The following is a 24,675-nucleotide window of genomic DNA, read 5'->3' as shown; positions in this document are numbered from 1 at the left end:
GGAATACCTGCAACCTTGCTGCCAAGTAGAAGAATTATTTATTCTACTTTAAAACATTCAATTTTTCAAAAATCTCATGTTCGACATCTCCAAAACATCCAATATGGGGAAAAATATTGCAGAAATGCAAACTTATTGTTTAGGATGAATGCACAATGGTACGCAAAAAATCACTTGAGGCTCTTGGTCGATCCTTGCAAGATTTGCAACGCAATGTCAGACCATTTAGGAATGCAGTAATATTGCTTGCAGGAGATTTCAGACAAATGTTACCTGTTATTCTTCAATCAACACCAACAGATGAAATAAATGCTTGCCTCAAATACTCTACTTTTTTGTTCCATGTGAAGGCATTAAACTTAACTCAAAATATGCATGTATAGTTGCAGACTGTTCGATCCGCAGAAAAACTTTTGCATCACTTGTGGGAAATTGGGTACGAAAAAGTGGCAGCTGATCAGAGTTAAGGGCAAAATTCTTTGACTTTTAACTTCTGTAATTTCTGTAATTTTATTTCATCAAAAGAATAGTTAGTTTAAAAGGTTTTTGCAGATATTCAAATTATAAGAATTCCATTTGACTGAGTGAATGAGCTATTCTTGCAGGTCAATACAAAGATGCCCATGAACTTAACGCTATTATTCAATGTAAAATTCCAAGTGAGGTAGTCAAATACAAATCCATCGACACTGTTGTGAAAGCAGATAAAGTGGTTAATTATTCAACAGTTATATTTGCCAGGGATGCCACCGCATGTATTGCAACTGAAATTTGGTGTACTAATTATCATGTTGTGAAATATAAACCAATCCAAGCTTTGCAATGGCACATAGTTTGCAGTAAACAAAAATTAACAAACAATATCATAGAAACAACAATCTTAACAGGACCTTTCACAGATGAATATATCTTCATTCCATGCATTCCTATGATTCCACCGGATACATCATTACACTTTAGGAAATTGCACTTTCCAATTTTATTGTCATTTGCAATAGCCATCAACAAAGCACAGGGAACAATCTTTACAATTGTGGGCCTTACAGTTACACACTGACTGTTTTTTCACATGGACAATTTATGTCACATATTCAAGAGTCACCAAACCGGAAAATCTCTATATCAGCTAAGAAAATGGAACAACAAAAACTGTACCCATGCAAAATGGAAATTTAAACCTATAAGAAACATGCTTTTTCTCATTTTGGAACTTTTCCATTGCGCCAATTTGAGCCACAGCAACGCGTGGCAGGGTACAGCTAGTATATGTATATATATGTAAGTATATGTATGTATATATATATATGTATGTATATATATGTATATATATGTATATATGTGTGTGTATATATGTGTATATATATATGTATATATATATGTGTGTATATATATATATATATGTGTGTATATATATATATATATATATATATATATATATATATATATATATATATATATATATATATATATGTATGCATGTATTCATAAAATCTTAGTATACAAATCGTACTATTACGAATCTTTTTTCAATTTTTTGAGACCGGAATAGGATTCAATTAGAGAGTTCTTATATCGAATCTGTTCTGACTTTGTGTCATCTTTCCGCCGGTCAACATATATCAGCAGTGATTATTATAGCTGAAATGACACTTTTTATTCCATTTTTATTCGTGTACCAGACATAATAGGAACATTAATTCCAATTAATTATGCGCCATCTACAGTCAATATACTTTAACTAAACCATCAATTCAGATTAATTTACCCTCAGTATGTTAATTAATTACACACGTCGCGGGTGTCGGAATTCCTCGGACGTTGCAAATTCATGTTATTCAAATTTAGTTTTAAATTTATGTATACAAGCTGTTTCTACACGCTGTTGCCCCGGAATGTCTTTTTCCTTTAATTTTTGATCTCATGCATTCTCGTGTTTGCTATTGCCTCGATATATTTAAAGTAGGACCTTTTGAATCATATTCAAGTTATCTTCCCTGAATTATATTGGCCACTAGCGATAATCGCTTCACTGACGAAAGGATAGTGGTGAGATTTTTTGGCGAATCGTACTTTGAACTAAATTAACTAAGTTAATATACCTTTATTATGTTTTACCGATAAATAATAATAATAATAATAATAATAATAATAGAATCTCTACTGACAAAAAACAATACGATTAAAACTAACAACATTAATAAATAAAAATAGATAAAACACAGGAAAACGGGTTTCATGTTTATATGAATCTTGTGTGTATATATATATATATATATATATATATATATATATATATATATATATAGTCATCCACATACAGTACTGTTTCACAGCTCATCAGTGCGGCTAGACAGGTAACTGCCTCAAGCTAGGATCGAAACCCGACCTCCCAAATGACAGTCAAGGCTTCTCACCATTGCGCTATACGGCTGATGCTCTGTGGGTAATGAATTAACGATGTTTTGAAATCGTCCAAAAACCTCCGTTTGATTTGTTTACACAAAGAGGGTCGATGTGGAAAAAAGCAGATATGTTACCATAACATAATGGAAAAAGAAGAAATTAAACCTGTGACCTTTTTAGAAAATTCTCAACGTTTGCTCCCCATTTTCGGGGGGCTTCATCAGAAAATGGGGCGAAACTTTGGTAACTTTATAAAAAGGCCACACTTTTTCTTTTCCATATATATATATATATATATATATATATATATATATATATATATACTCCTATAAATTCGTTTTTCTTTTGTGTGAATTGATATTCATATAAAACCCCTCTTTTCTATTTATTTAAAAAGAACATACAACTTTGTTATATATGGGTTGTGGAATTGCATTCATTAGCAAAAGATCTAGCTAATTTGCATATTCTTTTAAACATTCCTTTTAATTAATTCCCTACTAGTTCTTTTGGTTTTCTTATGGGATGATCATCTTTAGTTAACTACTAGCATGAGTGCACGGCGTTGCCCGGGTATTTGGAGATGTATGTTGAGCAAAAAAAAAAAAAAGTGGTCAATTTTTTTAAACTTTGACTCCTATTATGACCCCTTAAAATGTATTGTTTTGGGCTTAAATTTAGTTATTAAGTTAGGTCCATGTCCAATGAACCTTGGACATGGATCTAACTTAATAAAGTAATTTGAGCAAAAAACAATAAATGTTAAGGGTTCATAATAGGGGTCAAAGTTTCTACCAAATTACTCAGAAAATTTCTGGTCTAAACATTTGAAATTTTACATAAAGTGTATTCAGAGATAGGGCAAGCTTTTTAATCGGTTTGGCTCGAAAATTCTCAGTCACCAATATATAAATGCATGTATGTATGTTTACACGTCTGCCTTAAACTTTCGACAGTATCGTTTTTAAATTCGACCTTTCAGACGACAATACCGAAAAATTGGCTAAAAACATTAATATCTTCACCTTCAACTGGGCAGTTTTTTACGGGGGGAAGCGCTTTTTCGCCGATATTTTTGAACGTCATCCTCTCCTTTCGATTGTCTAGCCTTAATTAAAACATAAGTCACTTCCGGTTTGGCGGTGGTCGTAACAGCAAAGACGCCAGGGGTTTCCCCCCGTTCTTTTCCTCCTTCACAGTACGGGTTCGAGCCTGCCTTCCTAGTACCACTTTTTTTCTTTTTTTTTTTGCTCAATACACACATCCAAACACCCGGGCAACGTCGGGCTGAAATGCTAGTATATATATAAAAGTGAACGTGTCTGTGTGTGTGGGGGGGTCTGTGTGTTTGTTTGTGTACATTTCCCTACGCAATAACTGTCAATTTTCAGTCTACAGACTCGAAATTTGATATACAGGGTATTGAGATTTGGGAAAATCTTTGTCATCCATTTTCGGCCAAAAATTTGGCTGTTAAGCGGTCAAAGTTCAACGATTTGACCTTTGACAATTCTACCAAATTCCTCCGATAATTTTGGGTCTAAACACTTGAAATTTTAGATATAGGTTCATTGGACATGGATTAATAACTTGATTTGAGCCCAAAACAATAAATGTTACGGGGTCATAATTGGGGTCAAAGTTAAAAAATTGACCGCTATTTTTTTTTTTGCTCAACATTTTGCTCAACATACACCTCGAAACACCCAGTCTGAAATGCTAGTATATATATATATATATATATATATATATATATATATATATATATATATATATATAAGTGAAAGTGTCTATCTGTGTGTGTGTGTTTGTCTGTGTACATTTCTCTAAACAATAACTCTGTAAATTTTCAGTCTAGAGACTCGAAATTTCATATACAGTGTACTGAGATTTTGGGAAATTTTTGTGATCCGTTTTCGGCCAGAAATTTGCCTGTCAAGGGGTCAAAAGGTCGATTTGACCTTTGAAAACTCTACCAAACTACTCCGTCAATTTTGAGTTTAAACACTTGAAATTTTAAATGTAGTCTCATTGGACATGGGTCAAACTTTTTAATTTGATTTGAGCTCCAAAATAAAATGTTTAGGGGTCAAGATTGAAGTCGAAGTTTGAAAATATTTGACATCTGCGGTCGCTACCAAATTACTCAGCCAATTCCTGGTCTAAACATTTGAAATTTTACATAAAGGCTATTCAGACATAAACCAAGCTTGTTAATCGGTTTGGGTCGCAAATTTGCGCTGCCAAGGGATCAAAGTTCAAAAGATTTTACTTTTGCGGTGTCTAGCAAACTACTCAGCTAATTTTGGATCTAAACATTTGAAATTTATACATAATGTGTATTCAGATATGGGGCAACCATTTTAATGAGTTTGGGGGCGAAAATTTGCTGCCAAAAGGTCAAAGTTGAAAAACTAACGTTTGCAGATTCTACCAAATTCCTCCACCAATTTTAGGTCTAAAGAGTTGAAATTTTAGATGTAGGTAACTTGGACATGAGTAAACATTTTGTATTTTGATTTGAGACTAAAATAATAAATGTTGAGGGATCAAAATTGGGGTCAAAGTTAAATAAAAATTGACCTTTGCGGTATCTACGAAATTACTCAGACAAATATGGGTCTAAACATTTGAAATCTTACATAAAGTGTATTCACATGTAGAGCAAGTTAGGAACTGTACATAGGGCCCGAGCAAAGCCGGGCTAAACTAGTAGTGTAAATATAAACGTGACATTCTCCCAAGGGATATTTGAATTCATAGATTACATTGGTTTCATCGACCGATTTTGTTGTCCGGGAAATATTGAGAATGCATCTCTAACACCGATAGCTACATTGGACAGACGACTAATACATTGTCCTGACGATTGACCCTACGCCTTTCTTAGACAAGCTCAATTTCCAAACATCTATAACAACATGGCTGCCCCACATTTCCAGTTTAGAAAGGTCCGAGTTGAAAATAAAAAAATCATCCATATGAAGTCAGATGTTAAAAAATCAAAAATACTGGAAGTACTGTATATAAAAGCTAACCCAAAAATAAACCATGTAAATTTTGAAAGTAGTAGTGACATTTTGAAGTGCCTAGGTACATAATCATCGAATATATATATATATATATATATATATATATATATTGGGTGATTATTTAGAATTCAATAAAGCTCTCCCCAACATTCTATAATTCCACTTAGTCTTTTTCGCTCCTAATGAACCCTACGCTAGACACCGCATCCCCACCATGCTACCTAGCACTTTCTCTACTCATCCGATGAGAAGCATTAGGCTTCGAAATGTGTTGGCATAAAAAGAGTCCTTTCTATCCCACAAATTTTGCTTGTATTCCCTTATTCAATAAATGAACCAATCTATACCCACCAATATATAGTTTTGTGACTTCATTTCATACTCCTGTTGTTATATATATATATATATATATATATATATATATATATATATATATATATATATATATATATGTGTGTGTGTGTGTGTGTATGTGTGTGTATACACATGTTAAGAAATAACGTTATGCAAAATTAATTAGTAGATCGTAATATCTAAACAAAGTTAACATAAAACTATGCTAGATTGAGGAGGAATTGATGGAATATCTAAATTTAAGCTAGAATTTGAAAGTGTAGATTATTATTTGGAAAATAAATCAATTAAATAAATAGATTGGAAGAAAAACAATTAATAAAATAAAAAATATACAGAAGATTAAATTAATATTATAATGGGTAATTGGTTGAAATATAATTTAAAAAGTAGAAATACGAAAATGGAGCGATTACTAAATTCAAAGGCTATCGAAAAAATAAAAAAAATAAAAGTAAATATAAGAGTGGTGCGAGAGGTAGGTCCAACTGTTTGATCTCTTAAAATAAAGATTATGAGTGTATTAATATATGTATAACTGGTGTATTTTGCCGTCTGACGAGTAGCTATTTTAGAATATTTTTAAAGGGTATAATATTTAAATGTGTCCAAATGGTTATGAAACAATTGTAACGCATAAGAAAATACACAATAAAATGTTCTCATTTTATATTTTTGTTGTCTTGATTTTTGCGAAAAAAATCATCGTGAGAACGCGTTTGAAACCCCGATCTACGTATAAATAATTTTCGGCTATCTTTTTTTTTATATATAACCGTATTCCTGTTTGTTTGTTCGTTTGTTTGTTTGTCTGTTCATAATTTGGTTAATATATACAAAAGGTACACTGCTTCACAAATAGATGTCAATACTGAAAACGGGCACTTGATATAACGTTATTCATGCATGATTTTTATATATACTATTTATTCAAAAGGAATCAACATGCAAGAAGTTATCTCATTTGCATATAAGATTTCATTTCATTATCTACGGATGCACAGACAGTTGTGTGTCTTCTCACTTCATTCCATCTCTAAACACGCCGCCATTTTCAGTTAAATTTGGGGCCGGTTCAATCAATTCTAAAATTTACGTTCAGACATTCGTAAAAATTGAATAAAACGTAAGTTTGTAATTTTTTTTATTTGTAATAATTAGTCATTCTCTTTCAAATTTCAATTCTATTTAATCATTAATAAATAATGGTTTTAACTTTTCTTTTCAATGTGTAAATTGCCAGTACACTCATTCAATTTAATTAATAATAAATAATCGTTCTTTGCTTTTACGTATGCCAGCAACAACTGTAAAAAAAGTATTAAAGAACGTGAGAGAGTTGTATGCTCAGTCCGTCAAGTCCAAAGTTGCTGAGGAGCGGCTCGGTTCACACTAGTTTTGGCGGGTAACAAACAGGGTCCTGAATAGAGGTGTGTCCTTTATCCCAACCATTATCACTGAACCTGAGGCAAACTCTTTGCTAAAAACTTTGCAGCAAATTTTACCCCTTGCGTAGCGTACCCACCGTATTCCCTCCTGTGACTGAAAACACGCTATGTGACATACAGCTATCTGTGCGTGACGTTACCAAGCTTATGCATAATCTTGATTTCAGTAAAACAACTGACCCTGACAGCATTCCAATTATAGTGCCCAAAAAGCTTCAACCAGAACTAGCTCTCATACTTACAAAGCATGGAGAGTAGATAATACAGTGGATGTGTTATCGGCAGCTCCAGTAACTCTCGCTTCTCCTATTTTGTCATTCAGTCCTCATTCAATGAGTGATGTTTCTGACAAAGGGTGAAGAAAAAGCTGCTTGAAGGTCGGTACTACTTGGTGACCAGTAGTCTGAGATGTCGGATATTTTTCTGTCTTTGTCTGTCCTTGTTGCCATGTCACTAGTAAGGGTGCTGGAGGTAAACGTTTTGTCTGGGCTGACGTTATCCGCCTGATAGTCAGGGACCCGAACCTTGGATTAACCACTAAGGAGGCTGTCCTATCAGCAGGCGCAAAGTACTGGGACTGCTGTATTGCCATTTGGTGAGTGGATCTGGACCATGCAGTAGTCTCTGGTGGGGCCTCTCGATGCCATACTAGTGGGTAATTGTTACGGCTTTACCTTTTCGTGTGCTACAAATAAAAAAAAAAATTTTTCCTGTCTTTTTCTCTCTTACTTTCCCTCTCTGTACTGCTCTAACCAAGTATGCCGACCTATTCCACAAATCCCAAAACCTCAACATGAAATATCTCCAGAATAAAAACTCGATTAAACCTAGAACCCCATCTTCCAGCGTAGAGCCCTACTACCAGGTCTCCTTCTCCAATATCAGGGGTCTACGTTCCAACCTTCCAGAGGTTGAAACCCAATTACAGGAGACGAAACCGGACATATTATTTCTATGTGAAACTGGAATAGGGCCGACCACTTCCCTAGATGAGTTCATAATTAATGGATACTCCAATTTAACAGCTAAATCTGACTCCCAAGATCGCCATGGGCATGGAATATGTGCCTACATTAAGGATGGCTTCCCATGTGGCAGGGATATCTCTAGAGAAGATCCTAATTTACCCTATATGTGCTTCAGGGTTGCACTTGCTAACACCACTGTATTTATATTTGCCCTCTATAGGCCCCACAACAGCGGAGTTACTATCTTTAAGAGCATATCTGAGAAAATAGACCACATACTGTCTTCACATCCCTCGGCTAACATCCACATCTGTGGTGACTTCAACGTCCATAACGTGGAATGGCTAACCCATTCAAATAAGACAGATGATGAGGGGAGGTTTTGTCATGATTTTGCCATTGCTTATGACCTCACTCAGATTGTTCGCGAACCCACCCGTGTGCCCGATACACCCAATCAATATGCAAGCCTCTTAGACCTTTTTCTTTCAACTTCCCCTGAGCTATGTTCATGTACCGTTCATTCTCCTTTAGGATCCTCCGACCACTCCGTCGTATCAGTTAAGATAAAAACAAAATGTAAGAAGCCATCAGACGTACCCCTCCACCGTACTGTATACCGATACTCTATGGCTGACTGGGATAGCTTCCGTACATTCATATCTGATTTACCTCTGCACTCCATGTTTAAAAAGGAAGTGTCCTCTATAGTATCAGATCTGACCGAATGGTTAATTGTAGGCATAGACCAATTCATACCATCTAAAAAATTCCAACAAAAACCTAACAGCCAGCCATGGTTCTCCCCAGAATGTGCTGCTGCTATCGCGCACAGAAATCACTTTTTCCATAACTACCAACGTAATAGATGCACTGAGACTAAAGCTGCTTTCAGGACTGCCAGCAACCACTGTAAAAGAGTAATAAAAAATGCAAGAGAGCTATATGCCCAGTCTGTTAAATCCAAGGTAGCTGATCAGCGGCTTGGTTCCCACCAGTTTTGGCAAATAACAAATAGGATCTTGAACAGAAGTGTGCGTTCTATCCCAACCATTATCAATGGACCAGAGGTTATCTCGTCAGCATCAGACAAGGCCAAACTATTTGCAAAGAACTTTGCAGCTAGTTCTACCCTATGCGACGAAGGCCATCAACTCCCCATATTTCCTCCTATAACACAGAACAAGCTAGGTAACATACAAATATCCGTGCATGAGGTCGCCAAGCTAATCAAGAACCTAGATTCCAGTAAAGCAACTGGCCCTGATGGCATCCCAATTATAGTGTTAAAAAAGCTTCAACCAGAACTTGCTCCCATACTTACGAAACTATTTAAGCGCTGCCTTAAGGAGAAGTGCTTTCCGACACCCTGGAAGACCTCCTCAGTTTGCCCTGTATTTAAGAATTCAGGTGATAAGTCATCTCCCTCTCAATACAGACCAATAAGTCTTCTCTGTGTTATGAGTAAGTTACTGGAATCAATATTAAATAGAGAAATAGTAAACCACCTCAGCAGGAATAACCTTCTTAGTGACACACAATATGGTTTCCGCTCTGCAAGATCTACCGCAGATGTGCTGACGGTTATATCCCACAGGATTAGTGAATCTCTTGACAAAGGCTTCCTTTCTAGGGCAATTGCTCTCGACATATCAAAGGCCTTTGACAAAGTATGGCATAAGGGTCTACTTCACAAGATTTCCAGCTACGGTATAACTGGAAATGTTTTCTCAATTATTAAATCATTTCTCTCTGATAGGCTCATAAGAGTAGTGGTAGATGGACAAAAATCGGAGGCCTGCAATATAAATGCTGGAGTCCCTCAGGGGTCAATCCTGGGCCCAACTCTCTTCCTGATCTACATCAATGACCTCCCTAAACACATACTTAAATCATTCGTTGACATCTATGCTGATGACACGACCATCTACGGCAACACATCAAAGGCTGTAAATGACGAAGTTCTCTCGGATTCTCTCTCCTCTGATCTCGAGCGCGTGGTTCAGTGGGGGAAGATGTGGCTAGTTACCTTTAATGCATCCAAAACCAAACTCCTATCCTTACATCATCAACGCTCTGATCCCCAGCTGGCATCAATTGTGATGGATGGCTCTCGTCTGGGTGAGGCCCCGTGTTTTGACAAGCTTCTGGGTTTGACCTTTACTCCTGATCTGAAATGGAACACATACATCAAGTCTGTTGCCAATGTCGCAGGAAAGATGGTGGGATCCTTCTACCGCTCCAGAAGATATCTCACTACTGATGCAATTCTCTATCTATATAAAAGCCAAGTACGGCCAAGGATGGAATACTGTTGCCATATCTGGGCAGGAGCTGCCAAAAACAGCCTATCATGCCTTGACAGAGTACAAAATAGACTTCGTGGTTTAGTGGGGGATGCCCTTTTCTCTACCCTGCAACCCCTCTCCCACAGAAGAGACGTTGCGAGCCTATCCTTGTTTTATCGTTATTTTCATGGCAGGTGCTCGTCTGAACTCCAATCCCTGGTGCCCCCTCGCCAATCTTTCACGAAAAACACCCGTCTAGCTGAATCCACTGTGAAAAATTTCCCCCACTCTATATCTGTGCCTAAATCAAAACGCGGATTTCATGAGCAAAGCTTCTTTCTTAGAACTGCACGCCTGTGGAACTCTGTTCCGTCTGCCTGCTTCCCTCCGGACTACAACTTGGATGCCTTCAAGTCTAATGTTAACAAATTCCTAATGAGCCGCCCCCCTAATTAAACACTTCATAAAATCTCCTCACTAACGTGATGTACTTACAATAACCCTTATCCCTGAGTGGCTTCCGGGCCTTGATAAGTGGTGATCACTGTGTAAAAAAAAAAAAAAAAAAAAAAAAAAGCTGTTTAAATGCTGTGTTTAAGATAAATGCTTCCCAACACCTTGCCAAAACCTCATTAGCCTATCCCGTATTTAAAAATTCAGGAGATCAGTCACCTCTCTCTCAGTACAGACCGACCAGTTTCTTATGCGTCATGAGTAAGCTGCTGGAATCTGTGTTAAATAGAGAAGTGGTTAACCACCTTAGCAAAAATAACCTACTTAGTGACATGCAATATGGCTTCCTTTCTGCTGATGTATTAATTGATAGCATAGGATTAGTCAATCTCTCGATAAGGATTTCGTTTCTAGAGAAATTGCTCTTGACATCAAAATCTTTTGATAGAGCTTCACAAGATATCCAGCTACGGAATTACTGGAAATTACTTTATTATTTCTCTTTTTATAAGTAGTTATTGATGGGCAGAAATCAGAAGCTCATAGTATCAACGCTGGCGTCCCTCGGGGTTCTATCCTGGGCTAAACTTTCTTCCCGATCTTCATTAATGATCTCCCAAATCACATTCTTAGATCATTCGTAGACATGCAGCAACACTTCAAAGTCGGTAATGACCAAGAGCTTGCTGATTCTCTTCTGTTTTGGAGTACGTGATGCAATGGGGAAAGAGGGGTTTGGTTAATTCTAATGCATCAAAAACCAAGTTTCTCTCTTTCTAACATCAATGTTCTGACCCCTATTTGGCCCCAATTGAAATGAGTGGCTCTCGTCTTAGGGAAGCAACATGCGTTGATAAGTTTCTTGGTCTGACTTTCATCCCTGATATGAAATGGAACACATCCATCAAATCCGTTGAAAAATGGTTGGATGTAGATATTTCACTTCTGATGCAATCCTCTAGCTGCATAAGAGACAATGACGTCATAGAATAGAGTACTGTTGCCACATCTGGACAGGAGTTGCTTTGAGCTCCTATCCTTGACACAGTTCAAAACCGGCTTCGAAACTTGGTGGGTGATGCCTTTTCTCTTCCATGCAACCTTTCCTACATTGGAGACGTTTCTAGCCTGTATATGCTTTATCATTATTTTCATGCAGATTGCTCGTCCGAGCTCTAATCTATGACCCTCCCCCCCAATACCAGACTTTCACAAAAAACATTCGTCTGCCTACAACCACTCTCAACAATTTCCCCCACTTTCTGTCTGTGCCTAAATCTAAACATGAGTTATATGAACAGCTTCTTTCCAAGAACTGCCCGCCTGGGAACACTGTTCCATTAACCTGCTTTTCGGCTGACTACAACATGGTCGTCTTCAAGTCCAATATAAACAAGTTCTCGCTGAGCTGTCCCCTTAAATAATTAAATCATACCAAATGCCAACAACTAACGATTGTTATACTGTTGCCCTGATGACTAAGGTACACCCATTAATTCTTATCCTCGAGTGGCCTTCGGGCCTTGATAAGTGATGCCCCCCTTGTAAAAAAACAGCAAAAATAAAAAGGAAATGAACAATAAATAATATACAACAAATAAATATAACTAAACACAATCTAAATTACTGTTTTACGTGCGCAGATAAGATTATTTTGCCTTTTAACTTATTTCTAAGTGTTTTAATAATTTTTCAATTTGTAAAAACTAATACAAATTTATATAATGAAAGTAGAATTAGTGTAATTATGAGCTTCCATACTTTTTTTTATTTTTAACATTATCATTTACTTTTGACATGAACCAAGAACTTTCTCGCTGCAACTCTCAGTATTTTTTGATGATTTTAGCCTTCTTAGCACAAATTAGGTATATTTATTTTATTAATTCACTATCTTAAGACTTAAAATTTATAATTATCTTTGAAATAATTTAAAAAAAACAAAAAAAAAGCAAAAAAACGATATTTATCTTTTCAGAAAAATTTCAACACCATGTTTTCATACTGCATTTGTAACACAAAGCAGCAGGGTACTTAACATTCGTAATTATATTTATTCTTCTAACTTTTATTTCACACACTTTTTTTTTACTTTTCGAAAGTATCTTTAGGCTTTAATCTTTCAAACATAAGCAAAAGGTAACCGGAAACTTATAAAAAATATTATAAGCCGGCTTTCAAAACCATGGGCCTTATCAGTTTCACTATTATATTGCAACACTCGTCTAGCTGAAACCACTGTCAATAATTTCCCCCACTCTTTATCTGTACCTAAACGTAAACGTAGATTCCATGAACAAAGCTTCTTTCTTAGAACTGCACGCTTGTGGAAGTTTCTTCCATTTCCTTGCTTACCAACTGACTATAATATGATCGTCTTCAAGTCCAACGTAAACAAATTCTTGATGATTCGCCCCCTTAAGTAATCCAAGTTACCAAATTTCCACTACTAACGATTACTATGATATTATTCCATTGACTACTGTATATTCATTAACCCTTATCCTCGAGTGGTCTCCAGGCCTTGATAAGTGGTGACTCCTATGTAAAACAAACTACCAAGCTAGTATATTTATAAAATTATCAGTTATCGTACATGCGTGTATGTAGGCGGTTGTTAGTGTAATATTGGTGCTGTTAATGTATTTTAAAATTTTTCAATTTTATAAGCCCGTCCAAAAGTTAAACAAGGATTCTATTGTTATTTATTTTGTTTATTCTGTTACGGTGTGACGAACTGCGTAATCGGGCGGCAGTCCCCAAGTGCAACAATACAATTTGGAACAGTTTTCTGTACCATTTGAATTAAACCAACAATTACCTACATCAAGTCGAGGTTACAGGGATTGCATTGTTTTGTAAAATGCATAACAAACATGTGCTATCACACTCATACATACAAACACGTGCTCGTACACTTCCACACGCATAAAAGAGGATCGCTGTACTCTGACCAGGAAAGTATATTAATGGTTGCACAAGATCAAGGCGTGATGACTAATGCTTTGAAGAAGATGAGTGGTCTCAGCAATGGCAACAAGCGCAGGTTCTGCAAGTTGTAAGGTTCTGCTGGGGGACGGCTACTATTCGATTCGACACAATGGAGAGTGTAAATATCTCCGCTGAACGATGTGTAAAAATATCGAAAGCAGCAGCATGTCCCGGGAACATATAATACCAGAAAGATCAGTTGGTAATAAGTTATACGCCATCCACTATGACTATGCAATTTCTGCAACTACGCATCTAGAAAACGGAGCTGTTAAATCTGGCAGAGTGATATGGGGAAAGAAGCAGTTGTAGAAGTTAGTGTCCACAATGATACTGGGTTAAACAGAGATTAGAGGAAAAAGATAACGAAATACCAAGGTCTTATGCACGACATGAAAAAAGATGGAGTTTTAAGAGGATCTCCATATTTTCAATAATTATAGGATCAACTGGACCCAAGGAAATTAATCTAAAAAAAATTACCTAGCTAATATACCTGGTAAACCAAGTGCAAGAGAGATACAAACAATTACACGTAAACGGGCGGTTAGAATCCTAAAAAAATCTCTCGGTTGGAATGCATGATGCAATGAGTAAATGTTTGGCCTCCAGTAGAATGTCGTCCCTTTATTAATAGAAATTTTTATTAAAGGTTAAATGAAAATGCTTACTTACGGGGGATATTAGTTCGTGTTCTTCAGAAATATTTATTTCTCCTGCTTCTCCACCATTTATATTTAATCCAATCATTGGTTTCTCCATTGGTTGCTAACGTATTATAACATGTCGGAGGGCATATCTCTCATTTTTAAATACTCTTTTTGTAACCCTAATCACTGGTTTCAAATATTTATAAATATACATATTCTGAGTGCTATGTTTACTTAACACAAAACAATGATATCAAATTATATTTTTATTTCCTGCAGTAACAAATGTATTTATATCCAAGATAATTTGTCTAAGGAGTAAAGAATACTTTCATCTGTAATTAGTAACATAAATTTATATTTATTTATTACTTACCTTGGCTGTTTACATGAGCAAATCGTATGTCATTACAGGAGTACACAACGTCGTTCATTTTATGTTGCATTTTGAATCTGAAAAAATATTTAGAAAAAAAATAAAGAATACCTGGAAACTTTGAAAACGACTGCATGAGCAATCAAAGCAAAAATGGAATTTAAGATATCCTTTCAGAAACTGTCGGTAAATGGTAACAACTGTATTTCATTTATTGCACAAATATCGTTAGTTAATCATTCTTTTTAGTAAATTGTTTCTTCACGTTCTATTTACATTTTAATCCTTGGAAATGTGAACGTTAATGGAAAAGGCTAACGAAACTAGCATATACTAGCAGAACCCATGGAAATTCCACGGTAGTTAAAAACATTATCACATAAGCAAAAAATAGAATGTCCTTTATTCAAATTGACTTGTAAAGCAGTTAGTAATAAGTATGTCAGAATCTTCTCTTGATAATCTGATAATTTGGCATGTAAGTAATAAGATTTGATAGAAACATGTTACATGTCAACTTTTGCAATTTTTACATAGTGGTAAGAAAATGAAATGAATCAGTAAGGAGTTCTATTTTTTTTTTTTTTACACAGAGATCACCACTTATCAAGGCCCGGAAGCCACTCATGGATAAGGGTTATTGCAAGTACATTACGTTAGTGAGGAGATTTGCTGAAGTGTTTACTTAAGGGGGCGGTTCATAAGGAATTTGTTAACATTGGAGTTGAAGACATCCAAGTTGTAGTCCAGAGGGAAGCAGGCAGACGGAACAGAGTTCCACAGGCGTGCAGTTCTAAGAAAGAAGCTTTGTTCATGGAATCCACGTTTTGATTTAGGCACAGATATAGAGTGGGGGAAATTTTTGACAGTGGATTCAGCTAGACGGGCGTTTTTCGTGAAAGATTGGCGAGGGGGGGACCAGAGATTTATTTATAGGATTTGGTTAGACAAAAATAAAAGTGTAGGATGTTGGCATATGATATGACAAAACTTGCAAATATATATTTTTATAAGATAAATATCCTTAATACATTATGAAAATTGAATGTCTAAATTTGTTAGATGAAATAAAGTGGTGTTTAGACCATAAATTGCTTCACCCATTTCCGGGACTGACTTCTTATAGTCTCCTTAAAATATATATGAAATAAAGTGCTTCAGCCATTACCGGAAGTCTTATAGTCCCCTCAAAATATATATGAAATAAACTGCTTCAGCCATTACCGGAAGTTACACCATATACTCCACTCTTAAAATATATATGAAATAAATTAATTTTCAGATTGTAAACTGGTTCAGCCATTTCCATTCTCTCAACTCTCTTTCACAATAATATGAGGAGAAATAAAGTACCTGTACAGTAATCTATCTATATGACAAAACAATGAAAAGTCGTACTACTCGATGCTTTAATGTAATTTACGGTTTCAAAAACTTTAATGAACGTCACAGGTAAGATTTTCTGTGTGTGTTTTTTTTTCATATGAGTATTATACTGTACAAGTACGTTATTTCTTGAGTCGATTACTGTACAAATACCTTATTTCTTATTTTAAAATGAAATTACTCGATCATTTTACGTATTTTCGGCTGTGCTAAATTTTATGTATGCCACGGTTAAAAGTTTATTTTTCATATAGGTACTATACTGGCAAAGCACCTAATTTATTATTTAAAAGTCATACTACTCGATGATTTTACGTGATTTTCAGTTTTAATCACTTTTATGTATGTCACAGATAATATTTCCTTTGTTTTTCATTTGGGTACTATACTGTACAAGTACTTTTTCTTGAGTCGATTACGGTACAAGTACCTTATTTCTCATTTAAAAATTGAAACTCTTCGATTATTTTATGTAATTTTTATTGTGCTAACTTTTTCGTACGTTAGGGCTAAGAGTTTGTTGGCTTTTTCATATGGGTGCTATACTGCAAAAGCGCTTTATTTATTATGTAAAAGTTATACTACTCGATGATTTGATGTGAGTTTCGGTTTTAATAACTTTTATGTACGTCACAGGTACGATTTTCTTTTTTTTTTTACGTCTAAGATTTTTTTTCATATGGGTACGGATATCGCATGTTAACTATTACTAACCAAAATATCGCATGTTAACTATTACTAACCAAAATATCACATGTTAACTATTACTAACCAAAATAGCACATGTTAACTATTACTAACCAAAATATCACATGTTAACTATTACTAACCAAAATATCACATGTTAACTATTACTAAACAAAATTAAAGAAAAAAATGCTTGGAAGACTTGTTTTTTGATAACAAAACGAACACTATTTCCCCCATCCCTGCCTAAACAAAAACGGAGGTGATAATGCCTGGGGGATTATCTTGTGACAACAAAACAGATACTACTCCCCCTACCCTTGCCTAAAAAAGAATGTTTGGTAATTCCTGGATGCCTTCAGAGCACTTTGTGCCCCCACCATCACCATCGTGACGTAATTTCTGGAAGATGACTCTGCATTTTTTCCAATTGCATACAGAAATACACGGTGTTATTATAAATCAATTACATAACATGGAACATTCAGGAAAAACGGACACCGACCAACAGAAATTGGCCTAGTTGACTCTCAACAACTAACTGATGCGGTGGTGGTGGTGGTGGTGGTGGTGGTAGTCGCAGTGGTGGTGTCGGTGGTAGTGATGGCTACGATGGTAGTGGTAGTAGTGGTTGCAGTGGTAGTAGTGATGGTGGTGGTGGTGGTGGCAGGCAATGGTGGTGGCATATGCAGTGGAGATGAAGGCGGTGACAGTGGCGATGGTGTTGCCAGTGATGGTTGTGGTAGCAGTGGTTGTGGTAGTGGCAGTTGCAGTGGAGATGGAGGCGGTGGTGGTAGCAGTTACAGTAGAGATGGCAGTGCCGGCGGTAGTGGTGGCAGTTGGGACAGTTGCAGTGGAGATGGCGGTGGTGGTGCTAGTGGGGCGATGGTGATGGTTGTTGTGACTTTTCTAAGCATTTTTATAATGTTCTAACTTTGTAACAATGAATATAGTATTTGAAAAACGAAATATAGTTTCTTACACTAAATAAGAAGTGACTTTTCTAGGGAATTTTTATAATTTTATAGTATTATAACATTAAATATAGTAGTTGAAGAAAACAAGACATTTTTCTGACGCTTAATCAGAAGTGACTTTTCCAGGGGATTTTTTATAATGTAATAGTTTTGTAACATTAAATATCATAGTTGGAAAAAAAAACGAAACATTTTTCCTTACAATTAATCAGAAGACACTTTTCCAGCCATTAAATAAAGAATTGATAAAAGTTTTTTCCGAACCAATTATGTTTATTGTTATTAGCCATTTGGAATATTCCACTTTTCTTTTAAGGGATGTCAGGATTATAACGTTCGAAGTGACACTTCAGTAGGTAATAATATTGTCATCTGAAATGCGTTAGAATTTGTACTAATTTCAACATGACATATAAGTAGGTAATAATGTTTTCACCTGAAATGTGGAGATTTGACGGTTCACTAAACGACAAAAGCACATCATGATTTTACTTATTTCGACGGATTAATATATAATTAGAATGCGTTTACCTTAACAGCGACACCGTCTTGAAAATTTAGATAACTCAGATGTTTTGGAAACAATAGGTATTAAGCATCAATTAATATATATTCATCAATTTTCAATTTCATAGTTATGAATAGCATTATATGGACAAAAACTTTTATTTGAAAATTCAAATATATCACATTTGCATTCAATTTGATTCACAGTAATTAGACAATAATTAAGCAATGTTCCATAAATTCCAATTTCTTCTTAAGACTTCTTAAGCTTAAGCCTTAAATTTTAGACAGTTTCTAGCATCAAAATGATGTAATGTATACAATTGCACTTAAGGGAACAGCGAGGATACTAAAAAGAGCTTTCGGTTGGTTTCAATAAAAAAGCGGGGCAATGTTGGCAGCTGGTTTGGCTGCCCCATACCCGGCATTACAATCTTCAAAGGAAGAAAAAAAAAAAAAAGACATAAGAGTTAGCAATATCATATCTTGATTTTAATCTTCGGAGTAGTGCAAAACTGTTCTGTTTGGTAAATTAATTTTTACCCGTCCTATGGTGGGAATTCCTCTACTATATATATATATATATATATATATATATATATATATATATATATATATATAATTATTTTATTTATTTATTTTTTTTTTACTATTGAACATTCACTGTTACGCTTGAATTTCAGAGAATTAAAATGCGGACAGAACTTATGGCATTAGCTGATATATTTTACACATACACACCAACACACACACATACAGGCAGGAACGCGTACGCACACAGGCACGTACACACACACACACACACACACACACACACACACACACACACACACACACACACACACTCCAAGAAAGTAATCCAATGTCATCGTCTTCATAAGAAACCAAAAACAACTTAATTTTTTAAAAAGACACAATACCTTGAACAAGACGACCGTTTTCTTTCAAACTTTGTGTAACCAATCATTTTGTAGAAGGATTTTATCGCTTTTTTTTAGTAACGAAATTAACGCTAGAGACATGCGAAAGATGATCGCTGTCTTCGTCGCCACTGAAAAGATGGCTTTTGGATGCGGAGGATTAACTATGGAAACGGAAGCCATGGTTACACTATGTCGAATATGGAGTAAAGAAGCTTTCATTTTATTAATGGATCTCTTTCGCCTTTGTTCCTCGTCAAAGAAGGAAAGTATCCATTTGATGTTGCAAGACGCGCAATGTCGATGGGGGAAAAGAGAAAGTTTTTTAAGAAACGATGCACACAAGGGGTTTTGCTTGTCGTTCCAAGAGTAAGGCCTCCTATTTTTTAAACTAAAACACTAAAATGTTGGAAAGTCGGTCTAAACATTTGGAATTTGACATAAAATGTATTCAGACATGCAGCAAGCTTTTAAATGGGCGAAAATTTGTGCTGCCGAGATGTCAAAATTGAAAGAGTTGATTTTTGTAGACTCTACCAAACTCATCCACCAATTTTGGGTCCAAACACTTGATGTTTTCGATGTTGGTTACCTGGACATGTCAAACTTTTTAGTATATATATATATATATATATATATATATATATATATATATATATATATATATATATATATATATATATATATATAACCTTAATTTAGTTTTCGATGTTTGTTACCTGGACATGAGTCAAACTTTTTAGTATATATATATTTTTAGTATATATATATATATATATATATGTATATATATATATATATATATATGTATATATATATATATATATATATATATATATATATATATATATATATATATGCACATAAAGTTATGAACCCGAGCAAAGCCGGGCTGAACTGCTAGTATAAAATATATCATATAATATATAAGAATATAAAACTTTTACTATTAAAATGCATTACATTACAATTCGAAAATCAAAAAATTCTTTTTAAGCGTTTCTGGAGAGTTCTAAAAATAGAACAGAGAAGTGTTCTTTTTCCGAGGACTCGAGAAAGTTCAAAGTCGTAGTGTTCCATTTTAGAAATTCTGGAAAGTCTCATCTATTACAACTATAAATGAACGCTAATAGCGTTATAACTTCAGTTATTAAATCAGCTCTGAGATGGAACGCTATTTTGGGGTAACATTTCAATTATTTATGACTTCGGACTTTTTTCCCCAGGAATAAAATCCGGCTGTAAAGAATTCCTGAAACAACCCAATTACAAACACATTCACAAAGAACTGAACTCTTGGTAAATATTGATTTTCTGATCTTATATTCTGACCAAAGTAACATATTATTTCTCAAACTCGGTTATTATTTACACCGTGTAAAAAGTAGATTAACCTAAAACTGGATTTATCTCCTTTACACCTTTTTTTTCTTGTAAATGTTTGTTTTCATTGTTTATCTGTTAAATAAATTCTTTTATTTTTATTTCTAACTCTTTCTTTTAGTTTTTTTTTTCAATATATATTGTGCGTCCTCCCCTAAATATTTTCTTGCATGTAACACAAACCATGGGATCGGATCAATTGTATTCAAGTTTTGTACGACTATATTTGAGGAAGGTAGATAATCATAATCGTAAAACGAATAAATGAAATCTGATCAAAGAAGGAACAGGCTGATTTTGACGAAAGTTAACACACTTATACAGCTTAACATCACAAATGATTTGAGAAGTTTTATCGCCGCACAAACAAAAAGGCCCAGCATATAAAATTAGTAGTAGCTTCTTTTGATAAGACAAAAGCGCGTACGAAATTAATATTTTTTTGTTTAGAGCACAAATGAACCATGATATTTGACTTTTGCATCTTAAACTTTAATTCAAGCCATCATTCATAAAAATGATTTTTTAAATCAACAGTAGCTTCTCTACAGTGCAATGTAGACTATACTGAATTGTGAACTAAGTCACTGCGGAAAGGCACTTGAAGTTTCCATCCAGGTGCGTCACGGTGGGTCGACGACTAGAGTAGACAATCTATCTATTTGATTGAAAAACTGTCAATTTCACCGATTTCGGTGACAATAAAAGTATTGGAAGTGTGGAACATTCGTTGGTCTTCATTCAATTCCAGGCAACGCCGAGTCTCCTTTCTAATCTGTTATATAAAGGGCAGTTGCCTGTGGGTTTTTATATTTGTAGGCTTAGCTAAAAATAAATAGTTAAAAAACAAAGACCCATAAAGTTAGTAAAGTTTTGATCAGTGCTGTCCTATTTACTTGCCTCCCTACGAGAACAGAGTTAAACACAAGGTCGATTTTTAATGTGGGGGAAATCCAGCTCCCCAAAAACCTGTACTCTGGATAGAAACACAAATTAAAATTGTCTCAGTCATGAAGGATTTGTCCTCCACTGACCAAGTATAGAAAAGGTGAAGTGTAATATCAGAACAGATACTACAGTTTGTTCCTAAATATATAATACTTAAAATGTATAAACATTACTCGATCCAAGGCTCAACTAAGCCAGGTTTCGCCTGGGATGGTGGTCGGTTTTTCTGTGCTATTATGTACTAACTTGGAAATGAAATGCCGATTGCCATGTAAGCAGTAGAGGTTACCGTGATAAAGGCCAGCTTGATAAGATTAAACTTGAACAGAGAGTTGGACAGAAAGATGCTTGATCACATTATACTTACGAGTCTTAAAATTTTTATTGATAGTACACACATGAAACTAGTCCCCTTCGAAGTAATCTCCTCTGGCTGCAATGCATTTGTTGTACCGTTTCAACCACTTCTGGAAGACCCATGGAAGTCCCATGTGTGAGCGTGTCAATGACTCTCGTCACAGCCTCTTTGATCTCCTTAATTGTCTCATAACGACAGCCTCTAAGGTTTTTCTTGAGCTTAGGGAATAACCAAAAATCGCAGGGAGCTAGATCTGGACTATAGGGAGAGTAAAGAACTGTGTCCATGCTCATCTTGGTCAAATAGTCTGTGATCTCTAAGCCTTCTTGGAACAAACTTCACGCAAATCTTCCGCATCTTCATTTCCTCATGAATAATTGTGTGTACAGTTCCCACACTGACATCAAACTTTGCACTTATTGTCTCTATAGACACACAACGGTCTTTATCCATGAAATTCTTTATTTGGCCAATCCACTCTTTCCACACCTCTCATCAATCCTCATAGACCCACTGATTTCCTTGAATCTTTATGCCACCTCAAAACTGATACTTGATTCATGCAAGATCGTCCAAAAGTAGTCGGAAGTATTCCATACGTTTCTATGGCATTTTTTACTAGTTTAAAACAGAATTTTTATTGCATATTGTTTTTTTTAAAGTGTCCTCACGTCAAGATTACATTTTTGAAATTCGCCAGTTGTGACAATCAGCCTTTAGTAGAGTGCATTCCAATTTCTATTGTAGCTGTTTATTTGAACCTGAAACCATAAAAAATGGTTAGTCATCTCATATAATGTATAGCAATAAGATACTGAAATTTCAGGGCCTACGACAATTTTAAATGCCTGCACAAAAAGGTCTGGAATCTTATTGAGGGCACCTCGTACATTTCTGTATGTTTGTACAGTCAGAAAAACAGGGAGAAAGGAGGTCATTCCAAGGGCAAGCTGGCAGAGGAAAGAAGCTATTAGAATAGAAAGTCTTCCGACACCTGGAGACATCTAGAATGAAAATTTTAATGCTAGTCAGGAAGGTTGAGGTTATTTTCGTCGAAGAAAATTTAGCTAGTGCATTGAAGCATTTTTTTAAGCATAATTTATGTTTTTGCCAATAAAAACAATACATGCATCGTAGTTATTTACTCTCCCACGCTAATGTTAAGTAGCGTATTTTTTCACGAAATTACATAACAATTTTCTTCTTACTGGCTATAAATCGATAGAAGTTAGGTAAAGATGGAAACTGACATATTCAAGTACTGTACCAACACTGCCCGAGGAGCGGATATAATCTAGTACTAAATCACATTTTATATTTCTTATATATCTATATAATAAAGTAAATTCGATTCTCCTTTTGTATTAAGATATACTAGGATGATAATAATATATATTTGGAATTCATGTCATCCTAAATATTCTTTTTGGTGCTTGTATAGATTATTAATATTTCAAACCCACACATTTCAGATGAAAACATTGTTACGTAGTTATGTTCCATGCCAAAATTAATGTAAACTCCAAAATTTACAAATATGATCCAGTACAAAATTAATTACAAATAAAAATATAATTTATCAAGTTTATTGATTTATAGAGTTTCATTGTATGTTTTAATGTTGGGGAGTTCCAAATTTCTAGGCGAAGTAACTTCAATCGATCAATTTGACATTTTTGCCATTTCAAAATGTAAAATTTCGGATCGATATTGTGTGTGTGTGTGTGTGTATGTGTGTGTGTGTGTGTGTGTGTGTGTGTGTTTTCTGAAAAATTATATCTACAACATATTCTACTGGATCATTTTTTGTAATTTTTTAGAATTTATACTAATTTCGACATGGCACGTAAGTACATTATAATGTAATGCGTTGGCTTAAACAAGCACCGAATTTTAGATGGATACGCATTTTATGAATAAAAATGTGTATTAAAATAACATAAAAAAACAAAAACAAAAACAAAGAAAAAACGGATTATATAAATGGTTTTTAAACTAAATGACCCTTTTCTTTTCGATTTTTGTTTTTATTTTATTTTATTTTATTTTTTGATAATCTACAAAAAAGTAGGCATAAAGTGTATTCGGCATTAGTTCAAAGGAATTATTCTTGCTTAAATACATACGTTCTAATTCTTTTTTTGTCAGTAAAAACAATGCGTAAATACATCCATCGTGGTTACTTACTCTCTCATGCAAATATTAATTAACGTAGTTTTTTGTCCACGAAATTTTAGAAATACTTATCTTCGGGTAGCTATAAAGCAGTAGAGGTAAATGTGGAAACTGACATACCCGGATACTGTACTAACAACGCTCAAATAGCGAGTATAAATTAGTAAGGAAATAATATTTACACTTATTGTGAAATGGGTGTACGACGCGCAACCCTTGATTCGTCTAAATAAAAAAAAAAAAAAATAACCGACCCAAGTCCGCGAAGAATTACGCAATGGCGACACTAAACTTATCTGCATTGTGTGTAACTGGGACGAATTTCGGATTTGTAAAGAATTACCCAATCACTTCAGGCAGGTGGGGTTCGT

General features: G+C 34.9%; 1 protein-coding gene across 3 annotated transcripts in view; it reads right to left on the bottom strand.

Annotated features, from left to right (window-relative positions):
- The window catches only part of LOC145303479 (sodium-driven chloride bicarbonate exchanger-like), a 492,397-nt gene that overhangs the window by 182,693 nt on the left and 285,029 nt on the right, over positions 1-24,675 (bottom strand). For all 3 annotated transcript variants that reach the window (XM_080144835.1, XM_080144836.1, XM_080144838.1), the window contains one exon: positions 14,964-15,040. In XM_080144835.1, coding sequence (XP_080000961.1) covers positions 14,964-15,040 — 77 coding nt within the window. The remainder of the gene's footprint in view (positions 1-14,963; positions 15,041-24,675) is intronic.

This window comes from Euprymna scolopes, chromosome 19 (genome assembly GCF_053919585.1).
Source record: "Euprymna scolopes isolate OS-2025 chromosome 19, ASM5391958v1, whole genome shotgun sequence".
NCBI classification, from domain to species: Eukaryota; Metazoa; Mollusca; class Cephalopoda; order Sepiida; family Sepiolidae; genus Euprymna; species Euprymna scolopes.
This window is presented reverse-complemented; position numbering and strand designations above follow the sequence as displayed.